This window comes from Centruroides vittatus, unplaced genomic scaffold (assembly GCF_030686945.1).
Source record: "Centruroides vittatus isolate TY-2023 unplaced genomic scaffold, ASM3068694v2 contig_651, whole genome shotgun sequence".
Classification (NCBI taxonomy): Eukaryota; Metazoa; Arthropoda; class Arachnida; order Scorpiones; family Buthidae; genus Centruroides; species Centruroides vittatus.
Window position 1 is genome coordinate 253,710 of NW_027122405.1, and position 26,123 is coordinate 279,832.

General features: G+C 28.0%; 1 protein-coding gene across 4 annotated transcripts in view; it reads right to left on the bottom strand.

Annotated features, from left to right (window-relative positions):
• The window catches only part of LOC136979878 (cytoplasmic polyadenylation element-binding protein 2-like), a 197,812-nt gene that overhangs the window by 103,751 nt on the left and 67,938 nt on the right, over positions 1–26,123 (bottom strand). For all 4 annotated transcript variants that reach the window (XM_067275902.1, XM_067275901.1, XM_067275900.1 and 1 more), the window contains exon 2: positions 12,680–12,797. In XM_067275902.1, coding sequence (XP_067132003.1) covers positions 12,680–12,797 — 118 coding nt within the window. The remainder of the gene's footprint in view (positions 1–12,679; positions 12,798–26,123) is intronic.

The following is a 26,123-nucleotide window of genomic DNA, read 5'->3' on the forward strand; positions in this document are numbered from 1 at the left end:
AAATCTTTTATCAGTTTTGTGAAATAAACACATTCATTAAAAAATTCACAATCTACTTCTTACAATAGAAAATTATGTGAAAAAATTTAAACATTGCCAAAACAAAACATATGTCCTAATATTCTAACTAGAACATTAGAACATATGTTTTGTTTTAGCAATGTTTAATTGTTTCACATAACTTTATACTGTTTCTTTTCTTATTATATACTTATGCCTGATATTTTTATATATGTCACTTACAAAAAATTATATCATCTTTCTTATCGCTGTCAAACAATTGCATGTTGGTGTAATATTCTCAAATTCGAAATTTCGGTTTTTAAATAGTTAAAAATAGATAGTATTCGAAATATCCATCTGTGATATCACCGACTTTTACTTTCCTGGCTGTTATAACATAACACGGGAAAGTATTTTAATCATCTCAAATGTTTACTTTCTTGTTACTTTCCTGGCTATTTTAATGTAACATGGGCTACATTCACGACTGTTATGATACTGTAATGGTGTCACATTTGATCTTCCAGTTTTTGGAATCGTGATGTTTTGACATCTCTGCAACCAAAAAAGCAAAAAAAAAAAAAAAAAAAAAACTTACCCGAAGCATGTGATGGCGCCTATTTCGTTTAATATCTCAGGAAGAGGTAAAGATTAAGAAACGAAATTTGGCATGGTAACGTGTTTGTAAGAGGGATCAATGCTATTAAATTTTGATGGTTAAAAGTCGTTCGGACTTAATAAAGATTTTACTCGTTATTAACATTTACAATTTTTTTTATAAACCTCATCACTACCCTCAAAATTAAGCTTTTTATCATTTCATAATTATTAATAATATAAAAAGATTTTATAACAAAATCTCATAACAGATGGTGCCACACACAATTTCATTTATAATTATTATTAACAAAAATTTTTAATAAAATCTCATAACAGCCGGAAAAGTTACTCAACTCGTGCTGGTTTTTTAAACCTAAATTTCGATATCAAACTATCATATTTTAATTTATTTTAGAGTGAAATCGTTCACTTATTGCAATCATAATTGAAATTAAATTATAAGATTTATAATTATTTATATGATCACAGGATTACTTTCTAATCAATCCTTGTATCAGTCAGAAAATAAATTCATACTATCAGAAATGAAAGGCAAGACTAATAAATTGACAATACATGGAGGTTAGCAGGATGACGAAAATACTTGTAAGGTTGTCCATCTCGAAAGAAGAACCTGCACGTTCCTGTTGTATGATTATATAGCAAATTTATAGTCTTGATCGTAAATAAATTGTTTAGTCAAGTATTCTTTAAAGACACAAACGCATTAAAAATGATGGGTGAACATCGATACACTGTCCGGAAATGATCAAAATTTCCCAATAATTTTTACAGTTGTAAAATCTGTCGTGCTACATACCATCGAACATTGAATGAAATAAATGAATAAGTGAAAATCATATCATTACAGAGATTAGTAAGTTTTCTTCTGATGATTTCAGCAAGACGCAAGCGATATTGATTTCAAAGCAAAACGCCCGCCATGTTGGATTATAGTATTGCTCCTGATCTTTATTGTCAACAAAGTGACTAAGAACTAATTATACAAACCAGCATGTAACTTAAATCATTAATTATATTGTCCTCCGTGTCTTCCAATTAGCAAGTAGTTATGTATCATTACTGATGTCAGAACTCTATCTTAAACTAGGTTTATATTATGGCTTAGGTCTTGTATCTGAAATCTGTTCCAAATTGCCGAACATTAGACTCGGTTCTTATCGTGTATGTACAGTATATATCAATATCATTTGAATTTCAACGACTTCCACATCTTATGAACTTACTTTTTGATTCATCTATATATATATTTTGTTCTGAATTTTGATATTTATTCAACAGAAATTTAGGGGATCATCTAGTCACGTATAATTTTATTCTTTGAATAAAATATGATGTAAAGAGACTTCAAATTTGTTATTACAAGAATTCGATATAAAATATTTCAAATTTTATAAATCCAGACGTATTATGATAGTTTTATAAATTAGTATCGCGTATTTAAAATAGACGGTTTTCTATATTTATGTTTCGTTTTATTCATCGGAAATATTTTCTCTTCTCTACAATTTTAATTTTTCAATTTATTTTTATTCTATTTTAATAGATTCGTTGATTTCTTAAAACTATTTTACTCGTGGAATACTTTTCTTAGAAAACTTGGCTAATAACATCTAATTTTATGTTATGCCTCTTATAACCGTTTTTCACTAAAGACCAAGACTAAAATCGACTTTTTTAAAATAAACTTTTAATGCTGTGCATTTCGGATGCTACACATCCCTCTTCAGGCTTTCTACAATGAAGTAAATTTACAATTATTAAAATCATACGTACGGATACATAAGACACTTAGAGTGACGTATGTATTCGTGAAAAAATGGTATCTTTAGTAAAAAACGGTTATAAGAGAATTTTATGTTACATAAAATTAAACGTTATTAGCCAACGTTGTCTTTTTTATTTAAAAAACACTAAGTTTTTTAATAGATTCGTTAATACAAAAATTTATTATGTATTAATTTATAAAATTTTATGTTTTATAAACTCTGAGTTATTATTTATCGCTCATTTAATAACCATTCACATAATGAATAACTAAAATTTGGCTGTAAGAATTATTGTTTTTGTTTGTTTTTAATATATGTAAATAAGCATCAAATTATCATTTTATGTAATTTGATACAATTTATATAGACACAGTAATTCATATCATTAGTCTTATCATTGGTCTTAGCATTCAATTTCGCGAGAAACGATCTTAAATTTCAGCTCTGGAATAAATATTAATAAGTATAATAAATGTTTATTAATATTTAACTTAAAAATAATGAGTCTAGCATTATTCTTACACGAATTATACTATTTTTTCACTTCGAAATAACGTATTAGATTTTGGCGTTTGTTGAGATTTGTCAAATTCAAACAAAAACTTTTAATAATCTGTTTCAAAATCTACTTGCTTATCTTTATCCTAATTCCATTCATTTTGATGTTTGTTTGGTGAGATAAAGCAACGTAACAGGAAAGCGATCTACTCAGGAGTCTATAAGAAAATGGCTCCTATTTAGGTGTAGAGATGAAGAAAACATGGAAATCTTTACGTGGCCATCCTGCTGATCAAGCGTAAACATACAATCAACTCGTGTTCAGTAATTTTATTCACTCGGCTACGTGGCGTCCATTCGTTTTGAACTATCTTTTAAAATCATTATATATATATAATGATTTTAAAAGGCAAAGAATACAATATACAGTAACAGGAAAAGTATATATATATTACATTATATTTATATTCTTTCCGGTTATCAAAGTTTCCAAGGGAAAAATATTCAGTATTCTTTGTTTACCTGTTTTATAAATTTAAAACAGAATCTATTTTATTTGTAATATTTCAACTTTTATTTTTACATAATAGCATCCCAGTATTCCATCTGGATAAACAAAATAAAATAATAATCAGTCGAATCTGCATTATTTAAACAGTCATTTTCGATAACGTTTGTAAACCAGCTAAGAAAATAAATAAATAAATAAATATTTTGTATTTATTTATTTATTTCGTGTTTATTTTCGTGCACACAAATAAATAAATTAATATATATATATATATATATATATATATATATTATGTAATTATTTATTTCTGTGCACAAGTAATTAACTGTATAAACAATGATAAAACACGTCGTTAAAATAAATGCGTCAAAATTAATACATACTATAGCCTATATAAAACCACAATGTTGAAAAACCGTCAACTTTCATAAAATACCATAATTTCATTAACTATATATCACAAATTATAAGAAAATCTGTAAATTAGAATGGATCGATTCGCAGTTAAATATGCTGTATTACTGAACATAATATTATTTTAAAACCTTTCATTTTTTTAAATGAATTAAATTCTTTTGCCTTTGCTTTTTCCTAATACAACCTTGTTTCCGTTATTGTAAAAACTTTATTTTAGATTTTGATATTTTCATGAACAGATAACTTCGCGTACATAAAAAATAACTTGTAAAAGAACTGTCATTTATGCTATCAGCAGGTCAATAATATTAGTACAGCATATATAAAAATTAATCATGTTATTTTACTTTAACAATTTTATTATTTTTGAAATCAGTATAAAAACTGTAAAACTTAAATAGACACGATAAATTTAAAATCCAATGAATTCGAAAACAATGTTACGAAGTTATACAAAACTGTTGATTCATACAAAACAGTAAGTTCCATAAATAAATGAATACGGGCAAATTAAAATTTATATTTAATCTATTACATGTTTTACTGATAATTCTTTTGTATACAAAGAAGGCACACAACAGTAGAACAGGCTTAATACTAAAACTTTAATACCAACCAAAAAAAAAAAAAAAAAAAAAAAAAAAAAAAAAGGAAAAGAGCGGGAAGCGACTAACAACTGTCTAATCTTTTGATCTATTTCGAAACATATATATATATAATGTATTAGTTGTGATTAATGTTCATAGATAGATCAAAAGAAATTTTCTTTCCTGAGAATTATTATTATTACAACAAATATTTTATTCATTTGTTCGCCTAATTTTTCCCTACCATTTGTCTTTCTTAAAAGTTCTTTCGCCAATTCCATTTCTTTTATTAATATAAATCGAGTAAGATTTTGGAACGTTCCTAAACCATGTCAAATACGGTTGTATTTAACATGTTTTTTGGACCGATCACCCGTATGTTCGGAATATTTCTATCGTCATCTACAAAATATTTCATCACATTCGACAATGAAACATTTGATTCATACGAAAAGTTAATTTTAAAAGATTAATTTTTGCAAATTTAAACATATTTTTTAAAAAAGTACAAATGTTATAAATTTTATTTAAAAAACAAAATAAAAATTAAAATGGAATAAAGTCAAAATAAATAAAATTATATATTTTATAAAGAGAAATAAATAAAAGGAAGTTAAAATACAGATATACCTACTATAGGCTATATAATTTCTAAATATTTATTCAAAAATAAAATAAAATAAAATACATTACATAACTTATATATTATAAATTTTGTAAACGCCAAAATACTAACCCACATTTTAAAACTATTACAAACAAATTTCTGTTATTTTCATTAAAGAATGACAAATCTTTAGGAAATTCTAATTGTAATTGTTTTTAATATGAAATCTATAAATAATTTTGTTTATTCAATAAATTATTCAAAATATTTTTATTTTAACACGTCAGCAGATATACCGGTAACTTAATAAAAAAATAATTTTTATTTATTTACGAGAAAATAACATTTTATTTTAAAATTCCTGTTCTGTTAAACATTGGTTCCAAACTCAAAGTATTCAAAAGCAATGAATTTTAAAAAATCTTATTACTTTCAAGAAAAAAAAAAAATAATGCAAACAGAATTTTAAGAATTTCGATAATTTTAGAAAACCTTTTTATTTTCACATAATTTTAATCTTTAATTAAAACATTATTTTCAGGTAGTGGTGGTGGTAGAAGAAAATATTTATAGCTCACATATATGATGAAACTAAAAACTATTATTAACTTTAAAAAATGCATTGTTCAATAATAAATTATTAGTTTTTTATGGTAATATTCTCTCTTAAAATAACTTCCATTATTACTAAGTTCCAAACTAAAAACATAACGATAATGTAAAAAATTATTATAAAAATTAATTGAAGTTATTACTAAATAACGCATTAAAAATAAGATAACCATGAAAATGCAAAATAACCTATTTATATCTCTAAAAATATTTATTAGAATAAAATATTACCTGGAAATAACCGTCAGTACAATCGATTGGCACAAAAATTTCTCTTGTACAAAATAGCGCGGTAGCCAACTTAATAGTGTTTCGAACGAGCGATCTCAACCAATCTTGGAAAAATGATTTTTGTTACAATTGAAAGCTCTATCAAAATTTATTAATTTAATAATGTTTCAGCATTGAATCATCTTTTACCGTCAGGTATTTCGTCTGGAAATAATCTAAATTTGTTTTTATCGTTCTGTTTTTAGAACGAGAAAAATAAATTTATGTTGTCCTTACATTATTAATATTTAGCACTATAATTCAACTTGTGCACACTTAGATTACTAACAGTGATGACAATTTTGTTTTGATGAAATAACTTTGCTTGTTTTAATAGATTATGTTTACAACTATTCGCGAAGAGTAATCTATGAAAAGTAAACGAAAATAATTTTTTGATATTAAATGATTTTTTAATATGAATATAACGATATTTATAATTTATCTTAAATTTTTTAGCTTTACTGGAAAAATACTTTAATATGTAAAGTAAAACTCATTAAGGACTCAGTTAAGCAGAGATTATACTTCGACGTAAATGTACGAGTGTATTTCACTCTTTTTTGAACACTCCTATGGAAGAAAAGTCCACTTAATTTTGTGAAACACGATAAATGAAATATAATAAAAGAAATTCTCTGGTTGTTTAGTAAGTTTAAACGTAATTTTCGTGTCCTAGTTTCTTATCATCGAAATTTTAATTAATTACACACATTTTTCTATATTTATTTTTAATCTAAAAGAGTAATAATCAACTGTCAAATATTTGTTAATAGGCTATTTTTTGCTTACGTATTTGAAGAAAATTATAGCTTTATTTATTTTAATAAAAAGCAAATAAATAACATTGTACAAGATATATTTGTTTCTTAGTCACTAGAAAAACATTTCGTAACTACTGTAATTGTTTTCTTAGATAAATAAGTAAATATTTATTCGGGCATTAATAACAATAAATGGAAAATACAAAATTCACAAAAACGGTTGTCCAGGAAAAATATCAAAGCAAAAGCAAATAAGCGAAATTTGGAAAAACATGAATTTTTCATAGTAGTGAACTAAGAATAAAAACTCTTATGTGGAACATTTTGAGTCTCTATATTGTTGCTGGATAATTTTATAAATAACGTCAATAATACTACCAGATATTTATTATTATAGTGTAAAATTTTACGGCCATAAGAACAGAAAATTTCAGTTCAATTATTTTTATATAAACTATATAATTACTTTATCAAAATTACAGAAATATTAAAAAACCTAACTTAATAGTTTCATTGTTCATTACTACTATATAACTGTGATTTCATCTATATTAATAACTTTAAGGTTTTGATTGTTATTATTTAACAAAGTATACTTGTAATTAATGTTATAATGATTATTATTTATATATGTAACCTGTTCAAAATCACTTCATCAAAACCACAGAATTGTTAAATAATCTAACTTAATAGTTTCATTGTTAATTTCAACTCTATAACTGTGCTTTTATTTGTATTAATAACTTTAAGGCTTTGATTAATGTTATAATGATTATTATTTACATATATAAACTGTTCAACCTTTCTTGTAATTTTCCTTATTAAATGTAACACCCCCTTAATAGGGAAACTCTCCCTTTTTGTGAATGAACGTTTATTATTATTATCAAATTTCAGTTCAATTAGTTTAATCTTGCAAGAATTTTGAAAAATTAAATGCAGAAGAACTTTAAAAAAAAGTCTTTAAAAAGCACAGAACATAAAAATACACTCAAAAATGCGTGTACTTGCTAAAAAGTTAATAATAACTCTTAACTGTAGTTCCCATTAATAATTTATTAAACTATTTACTTCATTTAGTAAGCTACTTAAGTGAGTTTAAATCAAAATTATTATTTAAAGTAGATTTTTTTTCATAATTGGATTCTTTTCTTTGTCTTTTAGAGAACAAATAGTTATTATGCTAATGTTTCATCATTATTTGTTCATTTAAATAATATATATATATTCTTCATATTATAGTAATCAAACAAGCAATACCACAATTATTATTAAAAAATTTCAAGTATTCTCTTTCAAAATACGTAATTATTTTCTATAAAAATTAATGATATTAACACTTTTCAAAACCTGAAACCAACTAAAGCATTCCGAAACAGATATTAGATATTGCATATATCGATATTCTAATTTCATTATATCTGTTATTATCATATTATTAACCTAACTGATATAATTATGATTTAACAAAACAAAGGCAAACTTACACCGAAAAATATTGGAAATATCATTAGATTGAAAGAATATAAATTCCAGTAAGTCAAATAAATTGAATTTAGTAACTAACTTCAGAATATATAGTAAGCGTAGATAAATATTAAATTATCATATTTAAATATAGGCTATATTATACGCAATATAGGATAGATAAACAAAAATATTTATATAAAATCATACATTCGTAGTCGTTTATATGTTTAAAATAATACCATAATTTCATGTACAGTACATTTCTATTATATCTTTAAAAAAAAATCAGATAAATCTTACAAATAAATTCTCTCTTGAGTTTGGTGTAAGAAAGAAGGTAGTAAAGAGAGAGAGAGAGAGAGAGAAATAAGCTTAAAGTGATGGTTAAATTTAGAGAAAAAATAGCATCTTTGGAGACATTTCCTAAACTCACTCATTCCGTAAAGAATGCGACGGAGTGTTTACTTATAACGAATATCTAATTCTTCTTAAGACTTGGTAGTAGGGTTTAATCTAAATTTTAAATAGTCATTTTAAACAAACGAACATAAGCTTGTTTATTTTTATGCAGAGGTTCTTGTTCTATATATTATATGTTACTAGCTGTTACGCCCGGCTTCGCCCGGGTTTATAAAGTATCCCTCGCAGTAACTGTTACGCCTGGCGTTATTAATCATAAATTTCAAAAATGTATGTGGTAAAACCCATTTTAAGAACATCATCAGAATATCTATAAACTACATGGAAGTGTGTCATCGTAAATAAGTTTATAGATAAATGATTACAATTAGCTTGGTTTATTTGGTTACGGCTGCGCGACATGTGAGCGACTGCCGACGGGGATGACCCCCGGGAGGAATTTTATAAGAAACTGGTCCCTATCCAGGTGTTACTAACTTGAAGAAATCCTGGAAAACTACCCGTGGCCAGCCCGTTGGCGATGTGTGAACTACCAGTGTAGCCTAAGAGTGCGACTGTGCAGACGCGAGCGAGCGAGAATATGTGGCGAGAAGAGGCGAGACGCGATAAATATCAAAAACCTGTCAGATATGTGCGAGAACAGAAATTCGCTCTCGCCAGCGTTATTTTCTCGCTTCTCGCTTGTGCATGGTTTTCCTCTGAGAAAAGTAAATCGCTCGCTCTAAATTCATGTCTACATAGTCGCACCCTAACAGTTTCGACTTCACGCAGGTGAGTGAAATGTGCTACTCATCAAAGTAATAATATAGGGCAGGGCTTCTTAAACTTTTTTTATTCACAACCCCATTTATGATTATGATTTTTTCGCAACCCCCCCAAATATATATATATAAAATAAAGTTATATAAATATTTTGTAATGATTTATTGATTAGGTAACAATATACATATATATTGTATATATATTTGTATGTATACATATATATATATACATACAAAAATATAAAATTAAAAATTGCACAAAAAGTTGTAAAATTGTATTTATTAGTTATAAAAATTATATACCAGACAAGGGCAAATGCCGAGAGCTGCATGCGGCTCTTGCTGAAAGTGTTAATTTCTGTTTATTATTATTGTTTTTACAATTTTATTTTTATAATTTTGTGAAAATATGTTTGTTAAAAAAATTCAATATTTGTTTTATATTATATTTATATTATATAATACAATCACTCGCCTTACCATACTATCCGCCATGACAGTACAGAACTGCGGCTCCCATGCATTTTGCAAAAACTACATTTCGGCTCCCACTGAACTCTTGCTTGCCCACCCGTTATATACCTATTTTTAATCAAAATTGCATTTTTTGCAATAACATAAATAAAAGAGAATATTGGGCAAAATATATCGTCACTGGTATATATTCGAGCCCGGGCATTTTGGCCGTCTTAGTTCGTTGAATATATTCCGGTGCAGCCGTTAAATCGGTTAAGTATACAAAAATTAAAGGAAAATTGTTTTTAATGAGATGGATGTGCTTGCTTTTTGCTGCATACAGGGCCGGATTTACATAGGGACATTTGGGGCCGGTGCCCAGGGCCCCCACAAAACTATGTTTAAACATAATTTATCTCCCCCTATTACTGCGACAGCCTAGTGTGGCCTAATCATGAGGGCCACAGGCAAAGAAAACCAAACCCGGGAAAAAAAAACCTATAAAACATCGAAAAATTTCGGGAAAAAATTTTAATTTAATTGAAAAATACCTATTAAAATAATTAGTTTTACACAATAAAATATATGTATGTTTACAATAACCTTATTTTTAAATGAAATTTACAAGTTCCTAGTTGAAATCTAGTTGAAAGTACAGTATTTTGTGTAAACTTGCTAAATCATCAAATTTGCTTACTCTTAAAGGGGGTCCCACCGAATTTGTGCCCAGGGTCCCTGGATTGGTAAATCCGGCCCTGACTGCATAACAAACTAAATCTTGGTGCAATGTTTGACACAAAGCGCAACTCACGAAACCTATGACACAAAGCGTGCCATTTTCAAACTCTCACAAATTATTTTCAATATTTTTGCATTAAAATCTCCGACTCCAAAATTTCGCTAAGCGACCCCAAATGGGGTCGCGACCCATAGTTTAAGAAGCCCTGATATAGGGTATAAATGACCGTGAAAGTTCTTTGTGGGAACTGTAAGCGTCTAAATTGAAATGGCACCTCTGAAGTTATTATAGGTAACCTAGGAATAAATAATCAGCTGTAAGAAAGTAAATGGACTGACTACAGTATATTATTACTAAGACCTAAGAGACCGAAAGTCTTTTAGAATATATAAAGTCTTCGGAAAACGGAATACGGATATGAAAAACTATTACAACAACAATCGAAACAATCAATTTTACAACGTAATAGCTAATTTGAACTTCTAGAAACGACAAAATCAAGTAATTTTACTAATTTATTTACATTCTGTCTCCAAAAGCATAGCAGGGATGTGATGTTATGTTGTTCACATACTTTTTTGTATAAATTTTTTAATAACTATTTTAAAATTTTTTTTACCAACAGACGGCGCTACATGTAAAGTCAGCAAATCTAATGTAGACAAATATTAATTGATATATAGAAATCCAATCAATAATTTATAGTAGTATGTACGACATTATCTAGGAAATACGTTCTGCCAAATTTCGTAGCAATTGGTCGAACGGTCTAGGTGTGCATAGCGAACAAACATGCATTCTCATTTATAGATAAATACAGCATAATCAAATATATAGGGAACAGATTATTACCTACAGTAATTAAATCATTTGAGATTAAAGTTTAAAATAATTTCTAAACAAAGACAATAATTAATTTTAAAATATTTTAAGAGTAAAAATTAAATTACATGAAGTATAAATTTATTCCAATTGAAACTATTCAATATGGCTACTCAATTTTCATTGAACAAAAAATACAATTACGTAAGAGAACAAAATTAATTACAAAAAACGTTAGATTATGTAACAATAAATTTGTAAGTATAATTAAAATAGTCTGTGAATATACTTTTAATAATTTATGTAATTTTATTTAGTTATTAATAATCATTATTGCAGCTTATAATTATACTCTTCCACTGTATCTTTCACAAAAACGTCATAACCACTATCATGATCATAGATGGAAGAACTCATTTATGAACGACTAGTCTGTTAAAACACTCAAATATATTACTAAGGAATATAACAAAGTTTTAATCAATCAGATTATTTATAACGTGAAAATATTTATGTTCATTACAAATTTTTGTAATTATTATTTATCACAGAACGAATATAATTTTTTTTCTAGTCATAAATTAATGAGATTTATGTCTCAATAACAGAACTGAAACAGAATATTTCGTATCTTTTGATTACAAAGTATTAGAGTAGAAAATTAAAATGAAAAAACTATTCCTTCTTGTTAAACATGGCGTTTCCATTCTATTCACACTTAATTATATCAATAAGACTCAGAAAAAGACATAATTACATTAAACTATTCTTTTCTTTGGGCGTTTTCCATCTTAAAATAGAGAACTTTTATCACTAACGACAATGTTCATTAATATGCACGTAAGTTATAGGAGGGAAAAAAGCTATTTTTTCCGCTATCTATAAATTTTTGTTCAAACATGAAAGATTTACATTAATCATACTTCTTTTTTTTTTTAATATTAATCGATTCAAGTTAGACTTCTTTTTATGGTCTTTCAAATTATGTATTGAGTAAGTCATTTATGACTTTGACATTTAAAATTTGATGGGTGATATATGAGATATGTGCATCGAACTGTAAGGTTACTAATTTAAAACAATAAAACTTATATCATAAATATATTTGCTTTCATCATGTTTGAAATTTATTCCACAAACATTTAAAATCTATTGTATTTTTTAACATATGGCATACTATTAAGTTGTTATAATTCTTTAATAACTAAGAATAGCATTATATTTTTATTAACACGTAGTTTAATAGATGCATAGTTTTGGGTTTGTATTTATACTGAAATAAATACAAAACCATTACTTTTGAATAAAGAAAATGTAAAATTATATTAAGCAATTTTAATTTCTATACTTACCTTTGTAATGATCTTGATTTTCAGTTGTACCTCGCATAATATCTAATAGTTGTTGTTCTAATGGAAAGCGTAGAGTATCCAAAGGGCTGGGAGTCAAACTATTCGATAATTGCCTATCCTGTAAATAACAAAATTTGAGAGTTATATACTTAAATTATAAAAAAATAATCTAACTAAATTACATATTTTAAAAAATCATATATTTGTTGTAACTTTTTTAATAAATTCAAATTAAAAAAATAATAATAATTCAAAAACCGAATTTAAGTCTTAAAGTTTTCTTATTAAAAGAGCATATTATATTAACGTGAAAATAAGAAATATTTGTCATTTATTTAATTTTATTCATTAAATAAAATGTTTTCTAAACTCTTTTAAATGTATTTTAAAATTAAATTACTATAAATGAAAAATAATTAAATTAATTTACATTTTACAAATTCGAAAATAAATACGTCGTTTAAAAAAATTTGTGATTTGTGATAATTAAAAATATTATTCAAATTTAGGTTATTTAAACTGTACATTAAAATAAGTAATAATAAACTAACGAAATATTTTGACTTTGGAATAATGTTATATTAAAACTCGTAGTGACAAAAATTTGAAAATATGCTTGTTTTCTTTCTTTCTTTTTTTAAGTTACAATTTTCTTTAGAGGACGTCAAAATCTAAGTTAAGTATATTCTGTTTCATTTATATTTGTAGTTATTTAATAGAGCTACAATGTTCAAAAATTGTAGACCTATAAATTCCTACTGACGTCCGTTCTTTCTTACTCTCGAGAATTGTATTAGATGGATAAAGGTCGAGACCAGATATAGAAAGCTTAGGGACAAGAGGTCCCAATTAACCACAGTTTATACGAACTACCGATTTGAAACGGAAGTCACGTTATTTCAATTCAAAGATTTTCTCTTGAATGGAGTTAGATAGATGACCAGCATGACCCAGTTGTTAACAGGAAAAGTATGATGTACAGGGTGGAAGACACTACTAAAATTGAGAGCATTGTGACGAAAAATTGTAGCTAGGCATTGTGAAGACGTCATAATAAATAATAGTTCGTTTGATATACTTTTAAGGTTCGTTAGTATTTATTTTGTAAGAATTTGAACAAACTATAAGCTATCTATTTCTAGACATTTAAGATAGTCACCATTTAAATTAATTTTACATTAATTTCCATAATTACGTTATTCTGTTACGAAATTATCGCGTTTATTTTCCAATATTTTCAGTATTGAATGAATGTATAACAATAGTAGTATCTTATGTTTGATAAATAAAAAAATATTTTTTATGTTTTAAGCATAATTTCAATTAAAATAAACCAGCAACGAGTTGCTCAACTTTCCCGGCAACATTAACATTTTGGTGGTGTCATTTGTGTAAATATTGGCTACTTTTCATCCACACTTTCTAATAATACGTTTTTATGTCACGGAAGAACTGATAACGTAACTTTCTATTACTATTTCCCACACGAAGTCTTTCTTACACTTTATGGCTCATTCTATATTTATTAAATCAACAGTGCTGAATCTAATGACAACAATGACTTCGATCTAAGATATCAAACATCACTGTTATTAAACAGATAAGTTCGAAAATTCAAACTATAATTGTTCAGTGAATATAGTTAAGTATAAAACAACTGATTTCTAATTCGTAAACAAAAACTAAATAAAAATGGCAGCCTATTTTTTCTTCAGTGATAAACATTAACTATGTGCAATTTTCAAGCGTTTAAGCAAAGTACTTGCGGATTATGTTTGACAACACATCTAAAATAAAACATTAAAAGTTAAAAATACAGCTGTTTATTAAATTTTATTTACAATCTTGTCATAATATGACACAAAACAATTTATTATTCCAGTAGAGTTAAAAATATTGGACATTATGCATCCATGATAGTTTTCGTTTATCATTTTCGTTTATCTTTGAAATAAGAGCTACAATTTATTCATAATTAGTCTTGTTCTGTTAATTTGTATTTTCTTCCATACTTTCAATGATTAAATAACAATTATATCTGGAAAATAAATTAAAAGGAAAAAACAATTTTATTAATAAGTTAAAAATGTCGAATCTAAAGATTTATTCTTTGTCTTTCAGAATTTGTAAATACATCCATATCTAAGCTTGCGTTTCCGTATATGATGTATTTCAGAAAGACTTTTGAAACGTCTACGTAACAAAAGATAATGTGAAAAAGTAGCGCACACTATCATTTTTTTGTTTGTTTGTTTTATTTTATCGGATCTCTATATTAACAAATTTGAAGCAAGTATTTTCTTTATTCTTTTCAAGTGTGGCAAAGTTCCTATTGAGCGAGGTAAATTGTAGAAGAGTACTTTGTCAACAAAGACATCAAACACGAAATAGTATGGTTCATTTTACGAATAGTGACCAGGCAGTGATACTCTAAAAACCTATACAATTTAAAAAGAATTTACTACAGTGACTTCTCACCACAATACGAATTTTAGAAAAGATTATTATTACAGTTAAAATTTCTTCAAACCTATATTTCTTTTAATAAATTGAATATAGTTGTAAATAAAATTAAAAGTGTTTAATTATATAATTTGAGGTAATTATATTCAATACGTAGATTAAATCTAATAATAGAGTAATCTACAGAGTGATCCATTCAGATGTTATAAAATTAAAAATGTGTAGAACAAAGTAATGCAATTAGAGGTTACCAACGTGTTGGAAGATTGTCGGTTTCGAGATAGTGCATACTCATTTCGGTAGTCTGCCGCGTGCAGGCACATATGCATGGAAACGCAAAATGGAAGTGACATCACAGCAGAAGGTTCGTATATAGTATGGTATGCGAAATAGAAGTGTTACTCGTGTGCAAAGAGATTTCCAGCGAGTTCACGAGTATCACTATACTCTGTTAATCGGAACATTGTGAAATGATACCAGAAGATCCTGCAAGTGGGTCTGACTATGATTCACACCTAAGGAAAAATATTTGACAGAGGAATAAGGAGAATGTTTAGCTGGCCATGATTCAGAGCTCATTAAAGTCACAGTGCCATTTGTCAGTCGAACAAAACATTCCGCGCAGCACATGTTAGAAATTTTGCATCAATACTTAAAAATGTCTCCATATAACATGCAGCGACTGCAAATCTTGCAGCAGTGATTTTACGTCTCTGCACGGTATGAACCATCCTCCTTGGCGACCATGTTCAGTGCTAAGACTGACACAAAAAACAGAAACCGGCAACCTTGCAACACATAAATTATATAACATTTATTAACCTCTTCTTCTTTGTTTTCTTTATCTTCGCCTTTTTTATGTTTACATGGAGTCGGCATTTTTTCTCTAATACGTATCCTCCATTTCTTCCTATCAAGGGCGTCTTCTCTCTTAAGTCCCCTCTGATTCAAGTCTTTCTCCACCTTATCTTTCAAACTCAGCCTTGGTCTTCCTCTCTTCCTCCTTCCTTTTTCCACAGATTTCAGACCCTCTTTCCAACACAATCTTCACTACTTCGCTATTTATTAACCTCTAAATGCATTAACTTACATGCATCCTTCGTATAACACGTTTTCGCTCTAACACAGTTGGAAAATTGGGAATAACCCCCGTAAAACACGGTTTCCAGTTTCGCTCTAACACGGTTCGATAATTCGGAAAATCACAAAATCTGAACAAAATTTTACAATTTTTAAGTGAAAATTCCGTTATTTGATATATATATTATTTTTTCAAGTAAACATTCAAATTTGCCCATTTACAATACTGAAATTTTTAATTTGTTTTGTTCCTTTCGTAAGGTTTACTTCAATGCAAACTGATAAGACAAAATAGAAAAAACTTGCACTAACTTTTCTATCAACCAGGTATTGTTGACGTTACTTTCACACATTACCTTTTAAAAAAGACTGTCACTGTGTTTTGGTTTTATAGATTAATATTCGTATTTAGTAGTAAATAAACATTTTTAGGCAAGCGTTATTAAACTTTTTTAACCGTAGGTAAGTAATCATTCATAAAAAATAACGTTCGAAATACAGCGGTATCTCGGTACTCGAACTATTTCCAACTCGAACAATTCGGTATTTGAACACAAATTCTGGAGACAAGTCGCTCAATACTCGACTGAACAAACGAGGGCCCTCTAGAACAAATTTTCGATTAATAACATTTTTATTTCGTCATCCATAAAAAAATTTTTATAATAAAAATAAAAAATATGAAAATGTTGCTGATACTTCTGATCAAGATCAACAAAAAAAAAATGATGAGATGACGATGATACTTTGTAAAAAAGAAAACACCCTCGTTTAACTGAAATTAATATTAATGCGTAATACAGTACTTTTAATTGTGATTGTTTAATAATTATTGGTTGGAAATAAGTTATTGGTTGCTTTAATAAACATATTTCTCTTAGCAAAAGTATCCGTCACTAAGTTTTGGAACCTAAACCTATGTTTGGTATTAGTCCTTCGTTTCGTATAGCACGGATTCGCATAAAACCAGTTTTTCTGAACGTAACTATCGTGTTATACGAGGGATACCTGTATTTTCTACACTTTTTTAATTTTATGACATCCCAAACGTATCACCTATACAGCAAACGCGTCAGTGCATCCAAATTCAGCTTATTTTAAAAGTTACCAAACATTTGTATTATTCAAGTGTTTGATTATCTGCGAACTCTGTCCACATTACTTTCAATAATCGAAACTCTATTATACTCCAAATATATCAAGAGACACCTCATAGCAAACTCATTAAAATTATTATTCAATAATTCATTTTATGAAATTAATTTTTAATTAAGTTAATTTTTATTTCAATAAAACTATGATTATTTTGTCTAAAAATTTTTTGTTGAATTATAATTGTGTGATTGGTTAATAGATTTAGTTGACTTTGCTTATGGGCTAATAGTAATTATTTCGGAATAAACTATCATTATTTTAAACAAAAAAAGGGGGATATTAGTATGGAAATTGTAATTAGACCAAAGTTAGCCGAGCTAGTGATGATATATATTTAAAAATCAAACAGATATCTTGTATAGAAAATGATGCCTTTTATGTACTGTACATGACATAATGTAAGAAAACATTATTATTGAAGTTAATACTCTTGAAAATATTATAAATAGTTATTTTAACAAATTAAAATTTGAAATTGAAACAGAAAATAAGAATAAGTTAAGCTATTTAGATACGTATGTACAAAGATATGACAGGTTTGAATTCTCAAGTTATAAATAACCGTATCATATGGATAAGTTACAGATTATGAATAGGGATTGCAATCCAGCAGTGTTTTGAATCCAGCTGGATTTTTGCTGGATTGAAATCATTCCAGCTGGATCCAGCGCGGACCCAGCGTGGATGTATTTTTGGTGCAATAAAGTGTTATCTGTCTGTCTATCTATCCTACAATTTATGTTTTTTTTAATGAAATAAAACATTTTTTAAAAATACTTAAAAAGCTTTTATTATTTAGACTGGTCACTATAAATCAGTAAAACTTTTTACACATTTAGGTAGTAAACTTAACTTTGGTTCGGTTTAACATTCGAGATAGAGATAATTAACTTTAAATGTTTAGTTAGATTATAAGTATAATGTAATCTTTAAGTTAAATGATAGCAAAGGTAATTCTACTGATTAATTTATATTACCGTATTTTACGAACTATAAGACGCTACGGATTATAAGACGCACCTGAATTTTGGAGGCAATTTTTCGAAGAAAAAAATGCGTCTTATAGTCCGTAAAATACGGTAATATATTATAATAATGTAAGGACGGATAATCAGTGGCTAAGTGGCTATCAGTCTTACCAGTTTTCATATATAGGCTCTACATATAAGTCTGTAGTTATTTATAGGTATATAAAACTATGTACTGGAAGTAGAATAAGTTAAATAAACTACACCTTTTTCAATCCAGCAAAATTTAATAAAATAATAACGTTTTCAATCGTTTTTAACGATCTTCCTCGGTTACAAAAAAATAGAACATTAAATATAGAACATAAAATGTGTTCGGAATAAATATGAAAATTAACGGAAAACGCCCAAACGGACAAAATATAGATAAATAAACAAAATAAATAGCGGAAAAAATATACACAGGGTGTTTTTTTAAACTGACGGTACTCAGAAACATCTGTAGAGCAATCTAGCAGCCAGACTGTCGCCAAATTTGGGAGAGTGACCAAGGATGACATGGAAAAGAGATTCCGCGAAGAAAAAAAGTAGTACCTAAATTCGCCGGTAGAGGAGGATTTGGCGCTGTTGTAGCGAAAAAGCTACCAGCACTTCACCGAAGAAAGGTCCCGGATCTAACCCCATGTTACTTTTTCCTGTGGGGTTACTTAACGTCCAAGCTCTATCTTGGTAGTGTCCCAAACTTGATGACTTTGAAGGACAACATTTCTCGAACTGTGATGAACATTCCTGCGGACATGTTACGTTCGGCCATAGAGAACACGGTGTTCAGGATGCAATGAGTTGTCCAGCAGGACGGTGATCACATTGAAGAAGGGAGAAGGTTATTTGCTGATTAATTAAACTTTCGTTATTACACTGAAACCTCTGTCTGATTATTCATTCGTGTGTTTGTTAATTGCAGCTGGATTTTATGCAGATTCTTAGCTGTTTTGCTACAACAGCGCCAAATCCACCCCTACCGGAAAATTTGGGTACTACTTTTTTCTTCGCGGAATCTCTTTTCCATGTCGTCCTTAGTCACTCTTCCAAATTTGGCGACAGTCGGGCTGTTAGATTGCTCTACAGATGTCTCTGAGTACCGTCAGTTTAAAAAAAACACCTTGTATATAAGATCCAACGAAACCAGCATTGTCCGTTAATAACATTAATTAATGTAAAAGGATCTCCACATGGTAGATAATGAGTCCGCATCTCTATGGTTTATACGACCAGTTGTCATGTGCGCCTTGCAGATTTCCAATCTCTCAAGATGTTTGACCGTTTGCCTATTCGTCATCGTTTTTATAATTGCCGCTTGATCCCATTGGACGTTAACATCCTTCTGTCTTGCGTATGGTGCCAGCGCAGTGTTGTCAAGGTTCTTACTGATTGTATATTTGTGCTCTTGAGCCTTTGTTTTAAACTGCGCATCGTTGCACCCACATAAACAAGCTTGGAATTGAAACGTTGGTTGTGTAAAGGCACCGAATATATACCCGTTGTTGAATTCCGATCCTCTTTCTTTTTATCGTTTCTTAAAAGTTTGAAAACAGTGGGACTACGTCGGTATACAATACGAAAATTATTAGACCTGGCAGTACATCTATGTATCTTGTTTAAAAATGGAATGTAATTAAGCACTATTCTTTTTACATTTATTCCAAACACATTTTATGTTTTATAGTTAATGTTGTATTTTTTTGTAACTGAGGAAGATCGTTAAAGCGATTGAATACATTATTATTTTATTAAATTTTGTTGGATTGATTACGGTATAGTTTATTTATAAGTAATTTAATTATTAGTGTTAGTAAAGTAGTGAGTAAGTAATTAGTAGCAGTCTAGTAGTTAGCAAAGCGGCAACGCGACGACGTAGACTTTTGCGCAATTATTTAGAAAGTTAATTGAGTATTTGCGGATCCGCAGCGCTGGATCCAGCAGGCCGAAGAATACGCTGGATCCAGCAATTGCAATCCCTAATTATGAATCATGTTTACCATTTCACATCAAAAAGAATATTTTTTTATATGGAATAAAAATTAATAATAAAAAGAACTACAAACCAAAATGTCAAAAGAAAAGAAAAAACAAAATATACTGCATCAAAAAGAATAAAGAATAATGTTAAACAACTATCCAAATCAGAATAACATACTTGGAAAAACATTTTAGAAATCAATATAAATAATAATAAAGGAAAATTTTATGTTAAAAATACCCCTATATAAAAGGATTACACAAAAATGTAAATAAATGTTTATGTAAGTATTGTACAGTACAACATAAACTTGGTTCCATTTAATTCTTAATTGAAAGAGTTAATATTAAAATTAGAAAAAATACCGAAGAAAAACGGAAAGGTCAAATACATGTACAAGGGATACTGTAAATGACAATACACCTAAAGTAGATATATATATATATATATATATATAAGAAGAAACAAAATGGCAACTAATTACTAAATTTAAAGAGCATGTGGAAGATCTAAAACATACAAGTATAAACCCTGTATTCTATGAACAGTGTACGGTAAATAGTTGTAAAACTAATATGGCAAGGACGCCTTGTCAAAACTAATAAGAACAGTTGAAAACCTAAGTAAATAATCGTTTTCTTTACGTAAATCATAAAAATGTGTTAATAAAAAATCTGGCAACCAGTTGCGTCACTTTCCCGGCAACAACGTTTAAAATTGCGTGTGACTCCATCCCTTATGATATTTTATTTTAAAAACTTGTTGTATTAATAATTATTATAAAATCACAAATCACGAACTCGTCCCTACCCATTGTAAGGGTAGGGACGAATTTTATTTAAAAAAAAAAAAATATTGTAAACGTTAATAACGAGTAAAATCGTCATTAAGTCCAACCTTACTGGAAATACGACACACGACTCCCTCCCTATATCTCCCCACCTCGTAGACTCTAATCATCAAAATTTAATAGCATTAATCCCCTAATATACAAACCTCCCTGCAAAATTTCAGAAATTTTCAACAAAAGCACAGGAGTTATTAATTAAGTTTCAAAGTAGTGAACAAACTCGTGTCCCCCCACACACAGAAAACATCCATACAGGCAGAAAAAAAAACCCAATTTTTTCCATTTCTCGACGTTCCAAAATCACGATTCCAAAAATGTAAGAATCTTGAATGAATCATTTTTTGACCGATTACCATATTTTCCCTCCGTTATATATAATAAAGCCGAAAAAGTAAAAAAAGAAAAAAAAATATGCATTTTACCAGGCATACAGAGGAGAGGATAAATGATCCCGAAACTCGTTTATAGATATTGAACGGCAATTTTTGAATTAAAATGTTTGACAAGGCAAGCATTGATATGAACTAGTATTAGATTTATTATTTTACAAATTTTTAAGAATATATATAATCTTTATTTAAATAGCTGAATTACTAATATATGTTATACCCTCATTTAGAACATTAATTTTAAATAAATGAACAATAATAACTGGAACGAATTTGATTTAAATTATATTTGCATGTAATAACCAAATCAAAGTACAGCTTTTCTAGAATATTACTTTAAATTATTGATCAATGCTTAAATTCGACGAAAAGAAAATAATTACGTCTATACAATAATGTAATACGATTAAAATAAATAATTTTGAAATACAGACGGTCTTTGATTTTCGGACATTCGACTCACAAACAACTTTCACTTTCGTATACATTTTAAATACCCTGAGTTTTCGTGCACCAAAATTCAAACTTTACATATTTTCAGACGACAAACAAAAATTTCGAGGTATCGTGTGGCTGCACTTTTTTTCAGTTTTTTATTTTAGTAACAGCAAAATCATTTGTGAAAATAAACATTTATCATCTGTTTTATGTTTATAATTATTATGTTTTATATTAATAATATTTTAATATATTTAATAATATATTAATAATTATTATAATTATTATGTTTTAAATAATGTTTTATGCATTATGACATTCACTACAAAAAAGTAAAACTTTCTTATGTTATAAGAAAAATGTATAAAATTTATTATTAGTTTTCTGGGAACAGAACTTGATTTATAATATGTAATTCTATTGTTCGATTTTCGGACATTCGACTTTCACACAAATTTTAGAAACGCATTACGTCCAAAGTCGGGTACTGACTATACTTTGAACTATTGAGTATTGATCGCCATAATTCTTTGTTATTGATTCAGGAAAAGTTAGAGTCACATCATTACTATATTTCTGCTGTTTTAAAATACAGTACTAAATGCCATAAAGAAGAAAAAAATTTAAATCATCAAAAGTCATGACGCATTAATTCAATTTTTTATACAAATGCATTCGTATACAACATGTTGTGATCCCATTTCAATACTAATAATCATTTCAATATTAAAAGATTGTTTCGTTCTTAATTTTTCTTGTGAATTTAAATATATATGTTACTAGCAGATGAGTCCGGCGTCGCTCGGGCAAAAAATAATTAAGATTAATTAAGATTATTAGATTATTTCGTACTTCTAACCCTTCTATTATATTATACTATTTGATTTATATTTACAAAGGTTGTATTACGTAAGAGTTTATCACACCATGTGTCCGATCTAACACATTTTAAAAATTCTTTAAATTGTGTACAGTACGGAAATAAATGATTTTTAAAATTGTTAGATTGTGCACTTGGTTTGACAACTTCTTACGAAATATAACCTTTGTAAATACTATAATATTTGGCAAATAGCTTGTATATGCTAGTCGGATGGCTGAGGCGATTAAGGCGTCAACCTATCCCTTTAGGAGACCGGGATCGAATCCGGACAAGTAACGCTCCAGGACCCAGATTTACAAAGCACATTGTGAGTTGCAATGTTGCAAAAAGTCTCGTAAATACTACAATATATAATAGCTCTCGTAAGCGTATGTACCGGGAAAGGAAGTGATCGAATATTTGAGTCTATCGATAGGAAATCGAGTCGATTCTTATTCCCAATTGTCTCTTAAATATTTTCGATTCTGAATTCTAACATGCGATCCAATGCAAAGAAAAAAATATAAATATATATTTGAATTAAAATTGCTTATAGAATGTAGTACGAAAAAAATGTCATTCGTTATAATTTATCTGTTTTTTTTTTAACCAAAAACCTTTAGTTTTTCAATTTCTTTCGAGCTTCAATATTTCTGTTAATATAACTACCATTATCAATTTTGGAAAATTTTCGTTGCACGCATAATCAGTTACAGTTTTAGATAATATCTAAAATTTTCTTCTATCCATTATACATATAAATAATTTACTATAACGTAAATGCAATCCATTTTAACTCTAACATTTCCTTCACACATTGCAAACACATAAAGGGAGAAAATTTTGAAATTATGTCACTAAGAAACGTCATCCTATTGGCTCTATTAAAACGGAAGCGGTCGCTAGCCATGTCGTAAGACGTATTCCTGTTACCAATTTCTTCTGTTTTGTCGTAAATGCTAAGATGTGTTTTGTGAATAAGAAACGATAAATATCGTTAGTTTCCCGTAAGTTTAAGATGTTAAAGCGATACTATGTGATACCTTACGAGATATCTGTGAATCCGGGCCAAGGAATTTTTCATAGGCAGTCAGTTCCGGATATGTCGGGCTCCGACCCTCGCCATCCGGACAACCTCGCTGTAGGTCTGGCCAAACCCACGATTGGCGTGAAAAAAGACCTTCTTAGTTTCCACAAGGTGGAGAGCCAAAAATGAAATACATTTATTTATTTATTTTAATATTTTTGAGACATTTGGTTTGTGAAAGTAAAAAAATATTGAGAAATTTCATTTACGTTTGTATAAATATTTCGCGAAACTGTATCAAATAATTGAATTAATGATTATCACTTAATTTAAAAATAAACTAGGAACATTTTAAAATTAATACAAACAAACTCAATGCTTTCAACTATAAGTAAATAGCACTTATTTATAAATAGCAACAAACTGTCCCTCCATCTTTACAGGTTATATTATATTATTACTTATTATTATTATTTATTGAAAATAAAATGAGATCAGCTGTTTAACAAATGTTCAAGTTGAAAGCTAATATTTTAAGTAATGATACCGAGTAATTGTGACTTTTAGGTGATTTAGATTAATTTAGATAATAGTGGGAAAATACAAGAGAAAGTCATGAACGAAATACAGTCGTTCTGAACCTGGAGAAACATTGGCTTAAATGTAAGAATGTTCTCCATGGACACACAATAAATACGCAAGCCTCAGAAAGGGGAAAAAATTACATATGCAATTCATGCAAAAGCTGATTCCAGTGAAAACATGCAAATTGTTTTTTTTTTTTTTTAAAATAACAGATGTTTCAAAACAATGATACAGTTTCATTTCAGCCTAGTAACTAGGGTAAAATGCAACAGTATCATTATTTTTTGAAACACCTGTTATTTAAAAAACCAGTTTGAATTTTTCAGTTCTTGTTATTACTATTATTTGTATTATTCAGTGTAATATTAAATTATTATAAATATTTTTATTTGCATTAAGGCTAAGCCTTGTTACAGGGGGTATAATTTTTACATTATTATTAGCATACATTTTTATCCAACAAACGGTCAATATATATATTCTTTAAGGTCATCAATAACGTTACAATAATCAATTTAGAAGAATATTGGTTTCATTTTAAACTATTTTGATTTGAGTAACATAATTAGTAAACAATATTTTAATTCTATTAATTTATGACATATTTTTCAGTTCTTTGGCGACTTGAACAAAAAATCCATTAATTCTATACATTTGACTTAACGTAAGATTATTTAAATTAGTTCTAAAGTCTTTATTTTGTCTTGTATATAATAGTTTTTTTATTTCATATTTTTGATGATATTTATTTAGTCCTTCGCAGTCTCTAAGTAAGTGGTTCAAAGAATATTCAATTGAGTTGCACCAATGACATCTGTTTTTAATAAAATCAAAATAAGTATTATTAATATATAGTGAATATTCATTAAGTCTTAATTGGATTAATAATCTTTTTGTATTCATGTTAATATTGGCAGTGATGATATTCGAAGAAGACAGGGTATTTAGAATGTTGATGTACCATGGATGGTATGCTGAATGATATAATGAGTTTTGATCCATTATTATTGATTGAGAAAATGCTGATTCGATCATTAATGAGTAGCCGTATTGCCAATCCGTTTCTGAATTATCAAATAATCTATTAGATACACCAAAAGATTGTAATAATATATTAAATTTATATTGCCATAGATTTTTATTCTTGTTAGCGTTATTATTTTGATTTAGCATTATTTGATGTAAAAATCGTATGTTATCTTCGTTAGTATTTTTTAATCTATAGTAAAATTTAATCAGTCTCTTTAAATAAAACGGAAACAGTTGGAATCTATCTTTTTCGGCTCGAACAGCATATCCAGGAACAGTTATTTCTATATTATATAGTTTTCGTAAGTAAATCACATGGAATTTTTCTAAATCATGTAATAAATCAAGAGTCCATATAGGGCTTGCATAATATATTGAAGGGATAATCAGCAGGTTAAATAGTTTCATCTGTAGTTTTATATTGGTAAATTTTAAAGTTGCACATAAATAACATTATCTGGTAAAGTATTGATTTTTTTTTTTTTTTTTTTTGTTATTTTCTTCAAATGCGGTAGAAAATTACAATTCCAATTGAATGATATTCCTAAATATTTTATTTCATTTACTAAGGTGAGAGA